Raw genomic sequence first — 12,777 nt, forward strand, 5'->3', positions numbered from 1 at the left:
TCTCTCTACTTCTGCCTCTCTTAAGTCTCCCCCTTCCCCCAGCCCAGTCTTCCTAACTTTCTCATTTGGTCAAGTTCATAGTAAGAACCTTGTGTAAGTCCCACTGCCACCATGTTTTGTCTGACATTTTTAGTTTTCAGCAGAGTGATTGTCCAGGTTGCCTGAAGTGGGAGTACTTCCTAATCCTTTTCATTTTATGGCACACATGGAAGAATGATAGTTTGTACTAATTACTGGGAGAAACTATTGAAGGCACTTAAGGTACAATCAATGAACAGGTTGATAGTTCATGAAAGAAGTAGTAACTTTAGCCAATAAATATTTGGAGAAAAGTAAGTAAAGAACTGGAAAAGATGACTATTGGTGGAACATTATATTGGTTCATTTTTGCTAGTGGGACTGTCAAAAGCTTAAATTGTGCCTCCCATTTAACTGTGAGGAAGTTACCTTGAAGAAATATAAATTGGCCAAATATGTTCATTGGGTAATAGTAATAGTAAAAACTTGGTTAACAGCCAGATACTCTTCAGTAGAAACAAATTATGGTTTAACCATTATTTAAATGATTTGCAGATGTTAATTTTGATGAAGATCTGTATACTTTGATACGGTAAGCAGTTAATGATATATAGAATGAAGGAAATAGTTTATAAACTGCATACAAAGATTTGTACTATTTGTTTGTATAGTTGTCCCTCCATATCCAAGGGGGATTGGTTCCAGGACCCCTACGGATACCAAAATCCACGGATGCTCAATTCCTTTATATAAAATGGTGTAGTACAGTTGGCCCTTATATCAGCAGGTTCTGTATCCATGGGTATGGAGGGCCGACTCTGCATAGAGAAAAGTCTGGAAGAGTATATTCAGATCGATTAAAACTTTTTTTTTTTTTTAAGGACTACCTTTGGGGAGGGGCCTTTACTGTGTTGCAGTTTTCCTAGTTTTAGGATCGTTCATTAATTTAATAAATAAATTCTAATTGCCTACTACGTATTAGAAGTTGTAGAATTCAAAGTAGATTATTTTCAGTGGAGCTCATGGTCATAAATGTGATGTCCCGCTCCCCCCCCCCCCACCCCACAGTGAAGTGCTTACTCCTTCCTTTTTTGTGCATTTATCATTTTAGAAATGTGTATAAGGCAAGTGAATGCATAATTTGCTGATAAAGATATTAAAGCAAGCATCCATGTTATAGCAGGCATAATAATATTTTACAAACTTGATCAAGATTTGGGCTGCATAATCTTGTTGTATTGATAGATGGCTTTCTTTCTGTTTGTGTATTTTGGGAACTCTGAATTAAATGTGTACAGCTGAAGTGATGGGGAGAATGATTGCTTGTAAGATTGTCTGTCTACCTCTAGACAAATAAAAGACTGGAGTAGCAAGCAAATGAACTAAAAAAAATGGGAAGTAAAGCCTATTGCTTTATATGGGAAATCACAGGATTATTCTGGGCTTTATTCACAGAGGTCATTCTGCTGAAATTTTATCTCATACTCTCCTTGCCTCCAGAATTGAAATGTACATTCTTTTAAAGATTATCCAAGACTTAATTCACATGTTTATAAATAATGTACTTTAGTGTAACTGCACATTGTTACATTTAGCATGATACAGAAAAAAATATTTGGAAAATAACTTGGCTGTTTTGACACAACAGCTTTTTAAAAATTTCATGTTGGGGGAATTCCCTGGCGGTCCACTGGTTAGGACTCAGCTTCCACTGCAGGGGGCATGGGTTCCATCCTTGGTCAGGGAACTAAGATATCCTGCAAGCCGCGCGCCATGGCCAAAAATCAAATCAATCAATAAAATAAAATAAAAATTTCATGTTGGTCCTGGGCGTGTATACGTGCATGTGTAGTTATGTAGGATTCACTAGTTCATTTGGCTGCATGCATCAACGATAAAGGTTTTAGAGTTAGTAGTAAACTAGCAACTTGTTGATGGTTGAGACAGTACAGCCTAGTTTGCTTTGTTGCAGCTGTATTTGGGATTCTGTGCCAGTTATACTAAAGAGAGAAAATAATAACACTAGGTGAACTAAGGAGATTCAGAAGATACAAAGAAATAGGGTGAAACCATTTAACATTTTCCAGATAATACACCACATTTTGTTTGAACTGGTATATTATCATTTATATATATGGGCAGTAGTGTTTTTCTGCCACAGGTGGCTTTTGAATATGGGAATTTGATTTTTTGTTTTGTTTTGCTGTTGTTGATTTTTTCTTCTAATGTGTGTGTCTTTTTGGGGGGGAGGGGATAACGATGATTGCTTTTTATATGATTTAAAATAAAACAAGGTGAGAAAACATGGTAAAGAACTTAGGCTAAATCTTCCTTGTGGGATGGTGGGAACAGGAACTAGCGGCCTTATGTGTTGCTTTTGTGTTTGGTGTAGAGGTAGAGTTGTGGAAGGAGCTGTGTGTTGGAGTGTAAGAGGAAGAGCTGCTTATGGAGGTCCTCTTTCTTGCAAATGACTTTAAGTCCCTAGGCATGGCCTGAGTTGCACACCTTACTGCTCAGAGGCTCTGCAGCCATACTGTTTGAAGCCACCCCTGCTAGTTAGTAGCTCTGTGACCTTGAACACAGGATTTACTTTGTCTGTGCCTCAGTTTTCTTATCTGTGAAGTAGGGTCTCCCTATCTCATAGAGTAATTGTGAGGATTAAATGAATAAGTATATGTGAAGTGCTTAGAATAGTGCTTGGTACGCATCAAGAGCTCAGATATTAGCTGTCAGCACTTGAATTACGAAATTATCTAGTTTGATTTCAATAGTGTAGTGCTGTGAGAATGTTTTGCAATAGCAAAGCATTTTCAATAGTTTATTTGGAAAGAATGGTACTTAAGGTGTTAGTTTCTTGAATGATGCTGATTTACTCGTTAGCATCCAGCATATCCACTGAATGCAGAGTCCAGAGAGGCTGAGAAATCCAGGATCCATGCTGATATGCTTAAATTTTGTTAACTGACTTTGTTGTGATGCAAAAGATGTATATTAGTTGAAAAGTGGAGTGAGGGAGATAGGGTAGAATAACAGATGTATAAGTTCTTGTATCTTCTCTAAAATGTTAGGTATGGGTGACAGTTAATTAGATTTCTTTTAATTTCCGTTTATCCTGTTGGTATGTATTAATGATTATTTCATTAGGCTGCTTTTTTGTTTGTTTGATTGATTTAAATGAGGAAAGAGGGCTGCATACTCATTTATTTCTTTTTTTTTTTTTTTTTTTTTTTTTTTTTTTTTTTTGGGGGGTTTATTTATTTATTTATTTATTTATTTATTTTTGGCTGTGTTGGGTCTTCGTTTCTGTGCAAGGGCTTTCTCCAGTTGCGGCAAGTGGGGGCTACTCTTCATCGCGGTGCGCGGGCCTCTCACTATCACGGCCTCTTTTGTTGCGGAGCACAGGCTCCAGACGCGCAAGCTCAGTAATTGTGGTTCACGGGCCCAGCTGCTCCGCGGCATGTGGGACCTTCCCAGACCAGGGCTCGAACCCGTGTCCCCTGCATTGGCAGGCAGATTCTCAACCACTGCGCCACCAGGGAAGCCCTCATTTATTTCTTAATAAGAATTCTCAGAAGCAATCAGTTCTGGGCTGCTCTGGAACTCTACTGTTCCAGGAACTTGGCTCTGTTTTCCTACTCTCCATCCCCAGCTTGTGACTTCTACCATCTGGCTGATTTCCAGCTAGGGGGAGGAGGGGTTGAAGCAGAGCATGTCCTTTCCTTATATCCAATTGGCCAGAACTTAATCACCAGGCCACACCCACAAGGATGGCTGGGGATCCCAGTATTTATTCTGTGTCAGCATATGTCTAATTAAATTCAGGGGTTCTATGAACAGAGAAGAAGAGGAGAAAGGATATCAGGGACTCCTATAATCTGAAGCAAGTTGCAAAACAGTGTTTATATAAATATGTAAATATTAGTACTAAGGTGGGAAAAATATATGTGCTTGCATCTGCACAAAATAATCTTGAATATAGTAAGAATTTTTTACATTTGTTGCATCTGGGAAAGGGGACTGGGTGGCTGGGGTTAGGATTGGGAGAGAGACTTTTCACTACATACCCTGTAGAATTGGTGATGTGTAAATTTTAACTTTTCAAAAATAGTAAATGAAATTAAAAAGAGAAGAACGGGAAGTCTGATATATAAGTTCAGGAATGGATGTCATTAAGAATCAATAATACTTAAGATTATCATTTTATGTGTGTAACCCTTCATTAAAAAAATGGTGTGTTGAAATTTCAAAAAATGGTTTAGACTCAGGTACTTTCAACCCTTTCAGATTCCTAAGGTATTTTAAAAACAGGCAAAGGCATTGCGAGTGCCTGGAAAGAGGAAGAATTCTGATTTAGGAGGCATATTTCTGGGAAGGATATCAGCTTTAATGATGCAGACATTTTTATGGTTTTGAGGGAGGAGGTCAAGATAGTATGTTTATTTAAAAATTCTGGAAATTCAAAGTGAGTAAAATGTAATCATGGAATCAAGTCAGGAGAGATGCATTCACATACACACGTGTGTTTGTGTGTGGTTATGTATTATATATAATATTGCACATTGTGTGCTTATATCCGAGAAGCTCAAGGAATCTTTAAAAACTGCAGCTCAGAATTGTATCCAAAGTAAGAACTCTCCTTTTTACCCCCCACTAAGATACCTTAGTAGTTTATGCTTTAATTCTTTGATATGAGCCAAAGAAAGATGGCCCATTTAATTTTTGGCATATTTGTTTTTCTCCTTTCTGATTGAACTGAATTAAACTTGTTTGTAAATTATACCCATTCATTGGTCTGATGTCTGGCACTACCCAAAGTGCAATTAATCTTCTCTCCTAAGTGACAGCTTCTTAACTATTTGAGTAAAGCTAAAGCATCCCTGGTGATTCTTCTCAACTAAACTCAGTTAAAATCATTTTCACATGATAGTTTTTCCATCTTTCACCAAACTTGTAACCTTTATGTTACCACCTGTTAAAATGTGGCACTCAGAACTAAAGATAATTTTGGAGATCTGGTCAGAGCAGACGTTGGTGAGCTGATTATTGGTGTTGATTTGTGTAATATGCTTCATTAATTTGGACCATGAATACATTTTTAGTAGCCCTATTTCATGGATGACATGTTGACCTGTAGTCTGCTTCAATCCCTAATCTTTTGTAAGTAGTCAGCTGCTAAACCATCTTTTATGTCTGTGGCTGTTTTTAGGAATTATGGGCAGGACTGCATGCTTGCTTTTATTATATTCAACCTAAAAGTTTGGTTCATTTAAAATATCAGTGATTTATATCTTAATGGAAATGAGTTTAAATAACTAATAAGATTAATCCTTAGCATCCTGACTTGCAGCTCTTAAGAAATGGAAGTTTAGGACAAAGAAGAGAACCTAAAATATTCGAGAGGGTTATTCGAGAACCTAAAATAATAACATGACATTGCTTCATTAATTCAAGAAATGTATATTAAGCCCCTATCATGTGATCATGGGTTAGGATATAGCCCTTCCCCTGACGGAGCTTACAGGTGAGGGAGGCAATAAGCATCTGGGAACCTGATAGAAGAGGAAGGGCTTCAGAATGGGAGCCACCAAACTAGGACTGTGTTGAGATTCTGTCTCTGGGCATTCATGGCAGGCATTACAAAGAAAGAAAGAAAGAGAAAAAAAGGAAACCATTTGGGGTATTTAAATCTACATTAGTTTTCTCTACCATTTGTATGTCACCCAACTACTTAAGCTAATCTTTCAAATTGGAAAAAAACCCCACATTTGTTTAGATGTTGCCTATACTTAACAATCCTAAAATAGTAACAACTCATATTTTAGCTAGGGATTGACCAAGTTTATCATAAAAGACTTTAATGCTTAACATAAAAAAACAAATTATTTACATGTCTGTGTTTATGAGCGCTAATCTGTCAAGGTTTAGAAATAGCGGGTAATGATAGTATTACTATTCTGAGATAACTGGTTTTTCAAATAATAAAAACAAAGCAGCTACCGAGCACAAATTATATTGAGCATTGTGGAAAATGGCACTGTAATGGGAGGAAGACATCCAGTCTCTCTACGTAGCTGGGAGAATCTTTACTCTCCTTTGATTCTAGTATTTAATGATTAACTGTTTATTTCCCTTCTCAATGTTTTTTTTTTTCAAGTAGGTGGTAACGATTATAGATGTGTAAGCCACTAACTATAAACAACTATAGGATTTTAAAGGGATTTTTGTGGAAGGTGTTGCTCATCCCCAGTGCAAGATATACCATTATTTTTATAGGTTTTTCATTTATAAAAATAAGAAATTTTGCTTTCTTAATATTTAGCATATGGGTTGAATATTCGTTGAATATTGAATGGGTAAAGAAGATGTGGCACATACATACAATGGAATATTACTCAGCCATAAAAAGAAAGGAAATTGAGTTATTTGTAGTGAGGTGGATGGACCTAGAGACTGTCCTACAGAGTGAAGTAAGTCAGAAAGAGAAAAACAAATACTATATGCTAACACATATATATGGAATCTTAAAAAAAAAAAAAAGAAGGTTCTGAAGAACCTAGGGGCAGGACAGGAATAAAGACGCAGACGTAGAGAATGGATTTGAGGACACGGGGAAGGGGAAGCTGGGACGAAGTGAGAGAGTGGCATGGACATATATACACTACCAAATGTAAAGTAGATAGCTAGTGGGAAGCAGCCGCATAGCACAGGGAGATCAGCTCGGTGCTTTGTGTCCACCTAGATGAGTGGGATAGGGAGGGTGGGAGGGAGATGCAAGAGGGAGGAGGTAAAGGGATATATGTTTATGTATAGCTGATTCACTTTGTTATAAAGCAGAAACTAACACACCATGTAAAGCAATTACACTCCAATAAAGATGTTAAAAAAAAAAGTAACTCTTTTAACAAATGTTTTTGCTTTATAGAAGTTTGCCTGAACTTACATATCGTCTATGTTTAAAACTAGCCTTTTAATGAAACTCATTACTATAAAAACACTGTTTCATTCTAGGTTATTTTATGAGTTAGTAGTATTGGAAAATTGCCCCATTTAGTTATTTTCCTTTAAATGCTTTAAAAAAATTGTTAGTATTTGCCTGTATCTAATATCAGTGCTTACCTCAAAACACTTCAAATAAATTCATGAAGTTTCACCATGAAATGGTGACACAGGGTGCTTGGAATGTTTATTCTGCCTTTTTGCTCATCTTCATTTTGTTTGGTATTTGGCTCTGTCAGTGTCATTTTTGACCACCAACATTAGTTGGTAGGTTTAGGTACATGCTGGCTTTGTTGGAAATTACTATGAGTCTGTTGATTGAATCTGAGTGTCCATTCTGATTTTTGCCTGGTGTTGTGTTTCGTGATGATCAGAGTTGTGTATAGTACTCACTTTAGATGTGTTCCTTTTTTTAATGGAATATGGAAGATAGGTAATAGATGATCATGGTAGTGGCATCAATGTTTGGTGATAAGAGGAAGTATAGAATGTTGCCATCTTTTTGCTTAGATTATTAAAGAAAATTTATTTGTGTTTGTATCTTGAAATCTTTTTCACCATGAAACTATATTTGCTTGTAAATTTAATGCTAATCAGCCATGAGAAATTATCAGAGAGGAGTAGCAAAAGTTTCTAAATATCTAACGAAGAGTTTAAAAAACAAAGACAATAACTAGCTTTATTTACAATGCCATTATTAGCTTTAAAAAGTCATTTTATTTAGTGTAAAAATTAATAATTGTCATACTGTAGCCCAGTAATTTTATGAATTTCACTCATATTAAAAAGCACTGAAATAAATTATATTTTTGTACTCTAACCATCTGCCAGATAGGATTATATATGACTTAAATAAAGAGGATCTTGAAATTTCTTGCCTCCAAATTATAGTAATTTCTGAGATGTCAGTGTAGCATTCAGGCTCTTTTAATTATAAGGAAGCAGAATGATAAGTTTTCAGTGATTGTGATTTTGTATATATGCACATTTAGATAGCTAAGAGTGGAATAAGAACTGAAAACAGTCCCTTTTAATAACTGTTAGACTTTAAGGATGGTAAAATCATCCCAAAATTCGCCTTGTTTAGGATGGCTTCTCCAAACTTGATAAGTATTTATGTATGTGCTTTGGATAGGTAAATTTTAAAATTTGAAACTCTTCATCAAAGGCTCTGTATTTTACAGGAGAGGAAAAATCAAGGCATTTTAAGTGGGTACCATGCCCCACATCACACTTTCTTATCCCATCAAAAGCTCTTGAAGTGGTGGTGAAAGGATTTTTTGATAATGGAAACTATGTTTTGTGGACACCAAACCTGAGAGTGTACTCAGACATTTGAGAAATCATTCCCAGTTTTTCCTTCAGTGATTCCAGGACACAATAACACATAACAACATTGTAGTGTAGATTGTTAGGGAAATTTTGACAAAATTATTGGGGTGCTTGAGACAATCCTGGAAGAGTTGGAGCTTTTTATCTTAACCTAAGTAGAAGGTAGAGAAACAATTATTAAGTACCTATGGAGTGCTAAGCACTGTGATAAACCCTTAGAGAAGTTTTCTAGTTTTAATCCTTTAATCAGCCCTTTGAGTGTTATTAAAACTGAGAATCAGAGACGATAAGTTCCCCAGGATCTCCTGTAGCTAATGATGACTGGAATTTGTCAGACTCCAGAATCCTGTTCTTTCCATCATTCATTTTTTCCCCCCTGCACTCTTCTGGATTACAAAAAAAGAATGATATTCTTAAAATACTGTTATTTTTTTTCTTCAGGGAACAAACTGAGAGTGAGTGCATATGCATGTATTGGAATGGGGGTAAAATTAGGAATAGAGTTAGAGTTGGTGGGTATGATGTGTATCATAAGAAGATAATTGAAAGACAGTTTATGGTAGTTTAAGTGGGTAGAGGGGATGGTAAAAAGTAGCTCTTCAGTATAAATGGTAGTTATTATTACTCTGGAGATTCTGTGAATTCTCATGTAATTCAATAAAGTTCTTCCCGTTTGTGGAAAAGATTGATATATTTGTTTATGTCAACATGGACCACAGTGAAAATTTAGATTTACAGCTAATGAATAAAGTCATCAGAGTGTTCCTATATTATCTTATTTGGCAAGTATTTCCATTTTATAAGTAGGAAAAGCACTTATGCCATAATTAGTGGTTCTTTTAGTAAGTAGGTATTTTAGGAGAATGCTGCATTGGCTATATCTGAGGTACAAGTAAAATATATTGATTTCTTGGGTGACTGAATGGAGGATTATGTGCATTATCTCAGGAAGGAAATGTATTTTAGGGTTTTGTCTTTTTCTTAAATGTTTGTGTTTTTTATTTCTAGGCTGTTCGCTGCTACGAATCTCTAATCTTAAAAGCTGAAGGAAAAGTGGAGTCTGATTTCTTTTGTCAATTAGGTCACTTCAACCTCTTATTGGAAGATTATCCAAAAGGTAATTTTTTCCCTTTGTTAATTACTGTTTGATTTATATATGTATTCAAAATAACTGTAATTGTACTCTATCGGAGGTATTACCATTTTTACTTCTAAGAAATTGTAAGCTTATGAACATCCTAAACAATGAGAAAAGTGGAGTAGATGGAAGTGGGAAAAGTTCACATGACTCCATGTAAATCAGCAGTAAGTTGACCATTCAGCTAAACTGATAACCACCTACATGTGTACTACCGTTTTGTTCTGCCTTGTGAAAAATTCCTGCTTTTTAAAGGCTCGACTATAGTAGAAAGTGAGCCATTGATGGACACTTTGGAAAAGTAACACAAACTCAGCATTTCTCTTCTTTATCCTTTAACTTCCATTTTAGCTAGAAAATATTTGAATGAAAACCTGATCTGTAGCCATGTTATTGTAAAGGTAAGTAACATAGAGAGATGATCACACATGAGCTAGAGCGTTGGATAAAGCATTTTTTTATTCATTTGAAAAGTTTTTCCTATCGGAAATAAGTGAGTTAAATTATTGAAGGTAGTCCCCCAAGATGTGTCCTTTTTGTGGTACCAAGCTGCTGACCCAGACCATTACTCACTTAGGAAGTTAAAAGCACCCCCCAGTTACCACACCCCTCAATACCAAAGGCAAAGAAAAACTATATTCTTATAATCAATAACATTTTAACCTTTTGATGATAGTAAACATTTTAATGTGGAGTGGATGGACTTATGCTTGTTTTCCACAAATGTATTTAGGTGGGCTGAACAACTGAAAGGTTGTTCAGGGCTAGAGTGAAGGATTGTTCGTGTTTAATTATTTTAGGTCAAGTGAATACTTTCCTAATGAAAATACAATTTTACTTTGAGACAGGTATGCTATGGGGTTTGAAATTAGGCTTATTCCCCAGCTCATCTCTGTGGTTCAGCTGCATTACTTTTAACAGATTATATAAACATTCCTGAGCTTCTATCTGTAATCTGTAAAACGAGGGGAGGATGTGGTAGCTGCTCAGGGGTTTTGGGATTCCTGTGTGAGACTGGTTAGTACTTAGCAAAGTGACTTCAGGGTAATAGGTATTAACAATTATTTAACAATCTGTTAGATATTTTACTTAAAACAGTAACTTATTTAAAGGAAAGGATTATACAAAAGAAATAATACAGAGTTCTGCGCAATCTGATTTTTCAATGCTGCACCTTTTATTTGGAGAGTGCACTAGTTTTAGAGCATATAAACAGAGACCCAGACTTGAAAATTAGGTTTGCATATGTGGCTGTATGTCCTTATTGCTTAGTGGTCATTTAAAATAAATAAGTAAATAAATAAATAAATAAGCAAGCTTTTAAAACTTCATTAGTCTATGAATTTAGCTACATTTTCCATTTATAAAATGTTCGGCTGTGAAGGTAATGAAGAATCCAGGGATATTTGTTTTGGAGGTGTTTTTTTCTTTTTTGGAAGGTGTGGTAGGGGGCATGTGGCAAGTAGACAATGTTGGCAAACTAGCTAGTAGGAGTAATGTAGAAAGATGGGAGAAGAGAAGGATAACCCAAGAATTTAAGTCCTTGAAAAGGTGTGCTCTGCGACCCATTTGCTGTTGTGTAGATGAACTGGCCATTGATAATTTGTAATAGGAAGAAGAGGAAGGAGAGAATGAATGCAGAGGTATACATTTGTATTTCAGTATATTTTAGTATTTCAAGCTGATGGCTTCTTATTTCCTAGACGAGAGTTGTTGTTTGAATTCATCCTTGAGGCTTTATTGACCACATTCCCACTTAAAAAAAATCCTTTAAAAATACTAATTATTGAACTCTTTCTATCCATTCTCTTCACTGTCTTCCCAGAAGTCCCAAACTAGAGCCAGTCTCTAGTAGCCCCTTCCACACATCATCACCATCATCACCAGTTTATGGAGACATTTGTTACCTCAGGCTACTTTCTCCTTTTTTCTTTGGAACCAGTACAAGATGAGAACCTCTAGCCCCAGCCAAATAGATGTTTATTTTTAGAGAACAGATTACAAACCATAACTTACTGGGAAATAAACATAAACCATTCAGTAAACATGTGAGTAGCCTGCTCAGATGTATGTATGTGGGGGATTTACTGGCCCTGTTTATTCTGAGGACAGTTCTTTAAATACTGTCCTGAGTCCTCTTGTGCGTGAAATTTTCAGAGTTTGGGGCTCCTTATGAAAAACTGCTTCTACTTTTGGAGTAGAAAATGGTAGAAAATATTTTGTGTGCATTTTGGACTGTGGTTTTTCTGCCCTTATTTCTTACTCTGATCTCATCTATTTCCTGTCTTATATGAATTTCTAAAATTTCTGATCTGTAGATAGTATACTTTGGTTGTCATTACTGTTATGGATTTATTAATTAAAAATTACCTTTTCTTTCATTTCAGAGGAGTTTGAAGAAAAAGATAAAATGACCTTATAAAACATCTTTTTAGTCTTTCTGGTTGGTAATATGTATGAAGAATTTAAAAAATTTTCCATCACTTGATTTGGTTATTAGGCTTCTAGGAATTTATCCTGAAAATGTAATTGGTTAGAGGATTACGGGAAAATGGAGGCTGGAGGCTTATTGCACTTAGCCTATTGTTGGTTGGATTCCTCTGCAGTGAGTTTAGCATACAAGATGTTTAGTAAGGAGTACCTTTAGGATCAGCACTGTGGAAGGTGGGAAATGGAACCAGGATTGGACAGAGGGAGAAGTTAAGCTGTGACAGCCTTGGCCAACTCCATGGGGAGCCCCGGAGCTAGAATGGCTATCACAGGTTGGGCCAAGATGACCAGGCCTTTATACTCTATCCATTCCATACTGGACATGGGAAGGAGTGTGACCTCAGGCAAGGTTGCTCTCCTCAGCTTAAGACAACTCACTGCTAGAGGCTCTCTTGTACGCAAGACTGCAAACAGTCCTTCCTTGAAGTGGGATTTGAGTGGTTCTTTATAGTGTCTACCATACCTCCTTTCCACTCCTACCCCCATAGCTAACCTGTCAACCTCAGCTGAACCAAACAGCTGATGGGGCTGTCAGACAGACTGCCTTAAGCCATGGAGATGGTTCTGTGATTTCTCTTCTTTGAGTTGAAGAACAACCTGAGAGACAGAGAACCCTGGGCTGAAGGACAAGTGTATATATTCTTGTGAATATATGTGATGGGTCTCAGGAGCAGTTTAATTAATAGAAATTGTATGTAAATATTTGTGAATATGTATGGCACATTATAGGAGAGAATAGTCATTAAGTTAAGTTGATTGCTTAGAAAATCCGGTAGTAAAGTACCTCAGTACACAGCAAAATT

The 12,777-nt window shown here is 36.2% G+C and overlaps 1 protein-coding gene across 4 annotated transcripts in view; it reads left to right on the top strand.

Moving 5' to 3' along the window:
• Window positions 1-12,777, top strand: part of KDM6A (lysine demethylase 6A) — a 207,496-nt gene that overhangs the window by 63,033 nt on the left and 131,686 nt on the right. For all 4 annotated transcript variants that reach the window (XM_036840297.1, XM_036840299.1, XM_036840298.1 and 1 more), the window contains exon 3: window positions 9,355-9,463. In XM_036840297.1, the coding sequence (XP_036696192.1) occupies window positions 9,355-9,463 (109 nt within the window). The remainder of the gene's footprint in view (window positions 1-9,354; window positions 9,464-12,777) is intronic.

Source organism: Balaenoptera musculus, chromosome X (genome assembly GCF_009873245.2).
Source record: "Balaenoptera musculus isolate JJ_BM4_2016_0621 chromosome X, mBalMus1.pri.v3, whole genome shotgun sequence".
Lineage (NCBI taxonomy): Eukaryota > Metazoa > Chordata > Mammalia > Artiodactyla > Balaenopteridae > Balaenoptera > Balaenoptera musculus.